Source organism: Carya illinoinensis, chromosome 6 (genome assembly GCF_018687715.1).
Source record: "Carya illinoinensis cultivar Pawnee chromosome 6, C.illinoinensisPawnee_v1, whole genome shotgun sequence".
NCBI classification, from domain to species: domain Eukaryota; kingdom Viridiplantae; phylum Streptophyta; class Magnoliopsida; order Fagales; family Juglandaceae; genus Carya; species Carya illinoinensis.
The window spans coordinates 29,878,126-29,884,496 of record NC_056757.1 but is presented as its reverse complement, the minus strand read 5'-3'; the positions used below and the strand labels follow the sequence as shown (position 1 = coordinate 29,884,496).

Below are 6,371 nucleotides of genomic sequence, written 5' to 3'. Positions count from 1 at the left end.
AACCTGACATGCAAAGACAAGACACGTTATTGCGATTTGAGCTTGTGTACCTCGTGCTCGAAAGAAACTTGTTGTCTAGTTATTAAATGAATTATTAATATTATTTTCAGTTTCAGTGGTCGGTCAAATCGAGCTCTATTTTATTTTTCTAAATAATTTTAATGTTAGATTACAAGATTTTATGATTAACATGCATCCCCCCTCTCCTCCTTTTATCTTCTTTTAATGCCCATCGTGGGCAAGCATATGGGCTTCTCTCCCGACAGATGATCAGGACCCTACAGTTGGACGGAGGGATTTTTTCCATAACCCGAAAAGCCAATCGGTAATTATTAAATGAGTTTTGTTATCTAATCATATTAATATTAATTTATTTATATTTAAAATTTAAATTAATATTATTTTTAATAAAATTTATTTTTTTACCAATTATATTATATTAATACACATATTAATACATAATTATACTTATAATTATATTTTTTTTTATTAAATAAATCATTAGCTACTGATAAAATTATCCCGTGTGGATGATCATCCAAGGCTTCTCCACGCGCTTAATCGGGAGACCTGAGGATGTGGATGTCCAAGACTCAAAAAACAAATTCGTTGAAGATAAGGTTCCGCGTCAGTTGGCCTTTGCCTAATAGCCACTGCCTTCACTGTTCAGACCCACTCCAAGCATGGATCGTGTTCTACACGCGCACAGATTACGCGCGGGCCTTATCTCATCCATAGTCCACACAAAAGATGGAGCTCCCCAACCAAATCGGAGCACGCACTCGAACCCTCGTATAAAATTTTCTCTATATCCAAACGGAAAAAGAAAAGTCTTTGAAAACAGAGAGAAAGGGAAAAGCGTCCGGACAATCGCAGAGCTGTCTCCGCGATCGGAATACCACCGCCGCTTCTCTTTCCTTCTCTCTTGCGTCTTCTAGACTTCGTGGGAAGAATTTCCTGGGAAACAAACAAACCTGCCTGTAACAACTCTCCACATGTTATTAATTACGTTAAAGCCTCACCAATCAACAGAACCGCTGTAGATAAAGTTTCCGAGCCTATCCACTTGCCTCGTTTTCCTCAAGTTTTTTTAAAATAAAGAATCCATCATCCTTCTAGAATTTATCGTCATTCGGTTTTGGTTCCTAAGATTTTGACGAAAAATCACATTTCCCGGAAAGAGGAAAATGATGAGAAGGCAGCATGAAGACGAGCAATCTAGAATTTTCTACGAGCTGTCCGCTCTGGTCCTCAACATACTCAGATCCCCGCCGTCGCCGATCCCTTTATCCGACAGCTCTCCGCCGCAGGCTTTGACGTCGTCGCCGTCGTCTTCTTCCTCCTCCAGGCGGCCCTCTCCTTTGGCTCAGATCTCGCCGGCGGGTTTCGCTTCCCTGATGCTTGGGATTTCACTGGCCCTGATGCTCTGCGGATCGGTCACTTTCTTTATCGGGTTTATATTGATGCCATGGATTCTCGGTCTGGTCATGGTGTTCTACGTGGCTGGAATCTTATCGACCCTCTCGATGTTGGGTCGCTCCCTTCTCTGTTACGCCACGGCTCCACCCACGCCGCGAAAGGACATTCCTGGTAAGAAATATTCTCAATTTCATGGCTATTCATGTATTGGTTTTGTCTTAAAGTATTGTTTGTTTGTCTGTATGTGATCGAATTCGTTGCCTTTGTATCTTGCTAATGATGCCAAGGAATTGGTTTGATCTTTCATACTCTACTCTGCGTTGGAGATTCTGTTAGGCGCGTTTTGTTTGTTTCTTAGAAACACACGAGAAAGAGTAATAAGTTGCGTGAATTACTTTCCATTTAATTTAGGCTTTCTGTGTTGTGCTGGATTCATGTTTTATTCACGTCGTGTTAGGCTGGTGGGATTTAGGAACCTAATTATGCGAGTAGGAGCGATTAGTTGAATACCGTATGCAGTCAATTGTTTGTGAATGGTGGTTGCAAGCATCCAGTCCTATTGGGTTTCATGGCTTAAGAGGCACCATTAACACCGGGCATGGACAAGGTTCAGGAAGTCTTCTTTGTCCTCCCACCTCTCAGTTCATCCCTCCTTGTTCATTGTCAAGCTCTAATCTTTTAACTTCTTTCTGCTGCTTCTCCTATGGCTTTGTTCTTTTCACTGGAATTCGATTTCCAAGGGCCCTTACACTTTCTTTTGTATTCATAATATGATTTCATTTCTTTGCCAAAACAGAAAAATGAAAAATCACGTGGACTGAGGGTTGTGGTGGAGAAGCAAAGTCTATGTATGCTTGGGTTTGGGAAGGCCCATCAATATGTCTTATTTTCTCTCTTATTTCCTACCTGCCTTCCTCCTCCCTTATGCATAGGTCAAAAAGTTGCCGTAGTTGTCAATGGGCCCATCTTGATCAACCACAAACTAGTTGTTTAGCTGCCATGTGCATATCTTATCAAGCAACTACTGCGTAGTATCTTCTTCTTGGATACTGATTTTTTGTAAGAGCAAAACAGGGGTGAAGAAAAAACAAAAGAATGGAAGAAATTGATTGGAGATTGCTTCAGGGTTTAGATTGGTTGCAAAGAATCTTTAATAACTCATTTTGCCTGAGATGTGTGATACTTTATGTTAGTAGTTAACAAGCATGAAGGTTGGATTATCTTTTTAGTTCTCATTTTCAATTTCTTTGATACTTTTAGCTGTTGCAATATAAGTATTCATGTTTTGTTAGGCAGTTTGATTATGTTATTTTGGCTCCCCATACAAATGATCGGCCCGTGACAGTCTTCAGTATTCATTCTAATACCAAAAGGCTATGATCACCTGCCCCCCTTCCCTTAACATATATATTAAAATGTTCAAAAAAATTATAAATGAAACTGCCTTGTCCAAACGTTTTTTCTATTTTACAACCTTGAATGACCAATGAGACACAATATCCAAGAGAGTTTCCTGGTATTATAAGTGCTGCTCAGGAATGTTATGCTCGGCACTCAGTGAGTACTTGGGATACATCAAAATGAATTGTTATTAGACTTTGCTTTACGCATGGTTGTCTTAATGGGTAAAAAGAGTACGTTGCTTCTCTCCAAATGAGCTTGTTAATCAGACCTAAATTCTGGATCTCATTCAAATATAAACTTAGCCAATCTTGAAGAGCTTTAACTCGTGGCTTGATGAATAAATAATCTTTTACTCAAAATTTTTGTGTACTATTGACTGCAGTGGCCACAATGCCATTTCGGAAGATTTCTGATATTTTTTGCCCACTATGGCTTGCAATTGCTGCAGCTTGGAAACTTTTGTGAATAGAAAAAGGTGGTTCTGAGAGAGAATTGAGTTATTAGGGGAGGATCCGAGGAGAGTCAACGTTCCTGTGGATATTGCTTCTTCTAGCAACACATCGGGACAATTACTACGGAGAGCCTCTTCAAGTATTGATGCAGGAATTGTGAATAATTTGTTTATTAATATGTTACTGGATGTGGTAATAATGGTAGATATGGTGAATTGTTAAAGGTTTTCTTTTGCTACTGCCTACTCATTTTCAAGTTGGGAGAAGAAGTAGGAGCTATTCCCAGTTTGGTTCTCATATTCTCTTTCATTTTACCACAAGTTTATGTAGATTTTCTTCTCTATTTTTATGGATATATATAAAATTTGAGCTGTTAGGAATCATGTAATGTTTACTCACCACAAGTTTGGTTGCGTTTTTCGGTGGAATATTTTGGAAATAAGAATATAATGAAAATCTCCAACAAGTATATATATCGTAGACACAATTGGTGATCATAGAAAGGAATCACGGCCGAGTTATTTTCATGTCCAGAGGAATAGATTATTCTTTTTCCTTCTTATTATTGGTAGCTAAACTCTGCGTAACAATATTGATTATGGCATACTACCGAGTAACATTAATTGTTCTTTTGAAAATAGGTAAGAGATGAACACTCCCCATTCTGACAATGGTCCACAAATTGTATTTTCACGTCTCTTTTCCTCTTTTTTTTCTTAAATTTTGCAAATTTTTTTCAAATATGTGGACCCAAACACAATCCTAAGGGGTCGATTGAATTGGTGAAAGTCTTGATCGCGAGATATTACTTTTTAAAGTTTAAGGTTTAACATTTTATAAATGTAAACAATTTTTTAGGATCACTCTTCAATTAAAAGTCGATTTAATCAGTTTCATATGAGAAAATTTTTGAGAATATGGTGTACGGAATTAAAGTTTATATTATAAGAATAAGTTTCTAAAAGATCTTACCTTGAAGAGATTCTTCCACATAATATATATATATAATATACGGACCCTTCTTTCTTAACTTTTTTATTTACCTGACTGGCAATATGTTTTTACCTTCTTGATCATCATCAACTATGGACATTTTACCAAATTGAATATTTTCACATTGCGATTATCTCAATCTAATTGTCATGTCGCTTAGTCACTCGGAACAATAATGGGTAGTTTAGTCAAAGGAGCGAATGCCAATATGCCATCCAACTGCCAGGTGTCAATATACAAAGCGAAAGATTTAGTTACAAAATAATTTTATAAAAATAATTTTATAAATTAATATAATTTGATAGGTAAATGTTACTGTATATAAAATTTTAAATTTTTTTATTAGAGTATAAACTTATTTTATTAATTAAAAAACAATCTCGCGAATCACGTCAAAACATGTAAATTTATAAAAATATTTTTATATAATCTCTACTCGTATACAAACGGACAAAGGATCACTATCTGGTGTTTCCTTTTTGTGGGTCTCTGACGTTATAGGAGGACCAAAAGTCAAAATGCACGACTTAAACAATACAACTTTAATTGATTAATTAATTCCATTTAACTTTCACTACTGCCGACAAAAGACAATGAAAAAAAGACACCCCCAGAAGAAATTTAACTATATATCACTATTCAAAACATAAGGAAAACCAAAAAACCCGACACATACGCAAAAAGATTAAGAGCATTGTTAATGAAATAGTTAAATCTTAAAAAATATCTTCAAATACATAATAAGACAAAAAACATCACATTAGATTATCTAAAACTTTGCCACATTAACTTTTAAGTATAGTAAATCTAAAATTAAAACTAAATTTGATAGGTATTGTATATATCAATTTTATATTTTTTTATTTTTTTATAATATTCTCTCTCTTCTCTCCATTTATATTAATAAACTTCCGTAAGTTTCTTTAACTTAAATAGTAAAATATGATAAAATAAAATAAATTAATAATTAATAATTAAAATATGATAAATAAAATAAATTATTAATTAGAAAATTAAATATTTTTAAAATTATTAATTACTCATTACTATATAATAAATAAATAGATAATCTAATGTAGAGATTTAATATGAATAGCTAAAATCAAATTCATCTTATATTATTTTATTATTATATAATGAGAAAATAGATATTTCAATATACAGACTTATGTAAATAGATAATCAAAATATAAATTTATCTTAAATTTATCAAAATTATCTTATATATATATGTATAATCTATTAACAATGTTATAAGAAACATTGCTCTCAAGTACTCAAAAAGAAACAATGTCTCTTTTCTTTTCTTTTTACCTTAAATTCTGGAAAATATGATTTTTTTCTAATGTGTATATATATATATATATATATGCGGACCCCTTCTCCCTTCACTACATTTTTTTTTGGTTTTTTTTTTTTTTTTTTTGGCTGACGGACAATATTTTAATTGAAAACAAAAGGACTTTCTTAATTTCGATCTCGCCAAAAAGGAATTCAGCAATAACAAATTATGGAAAAATATATATATTTTTAACCTCTACTAAGAAGCCTATTATAATGTGTTCGTTCAAATACTATTGACCTCCAAAAATAATTTATATCTAAATTTAAAAATTAGATTAATATCATCTACTAGGGCCATTTACCAAATTGCATATTTTTACCTACGTTTGGATGTTAAGTTTAATTGAATTTATTTGAGTTCTTTCTAAATACAAAAATTTTATGTGTAATCATTTTTATGTATTATTTTACATATTCTATTGATATGATTGATTGCATATTAAAAAAATTAATATAATCAATTATATTAATAGAGTATATAGAAAGTATACAAAAATGATTATATATAACATTACTCTTATAAATAGTAGTAAATTAAGATGATTGAATAAATTTTATAAAACCCACTTAATATGAATTTAAAATACATTTAAATATTAAGATAAATTTAAATATATTTATAAAAAATTATAAAATTATTAAAATCCATGATAAATATCTACTATTTTTGCTAATATTATTGTCCCCTCACGACGTGACAAACCTACGAAAACTAAAAAAAAAAACAAAATTTTTACACTTTATTCTGACGCAAAGACT

General features: G+C 32.7%; 1 protein-coding gene across 2 annotated transcripts; it reads left to right on the top strand.

Annotated features, from left to right (window-relative positions):
• Nucleotides 1-752: 752 nt before the first annotated feature.
• LOC122313853 lies at nt 753-3,658 on the top strand. 2 transcript variants are annotated; one of them, XM_043129134.1, is made up of 2 exons: nt 753-1,590; nt 3,206-3,658. In XM_043129134.1, exons 1-2 carry the CDS (start codon nt 1,188-1,190, stop codon nt 3,286-3,288), a joined length of 486 nt encoding a protein of 161 aa, XP_042985068.1. In that variant the 5' UTR covers nt 753-1,187; the 3' UTR covers nt 3,289-3,658. The 2 variants fall into 2 exon arrangements, with proteins under 2 accessions (XP_042985068.1, XP_042985069.1); XM_043129135.1 differs by having other exon boundaries at nt 754-1,590; nt 3,272-3,658.
• The last annotated feature ends 2,713 nt before the right edge of the window (nt 3,659-6,371 follow it).

Bases quoted from the DNA above. Each gene is read 5' to 3' on its own strand.
- LOC122313853 (XM_043129134.1), top strand. From the start codon at position 1,188: ATGATGAGAAGGCAGCATGAAGACGAGCAATCTAGAATTTTCTACGAG. The intron at 1,591-3,205 runs GTAAGAAATATT...TATTGACTGCAG, and splicing joins GCCGCGAAAGGACATTCCTG to TGGCCACAATGCCATTTCGG.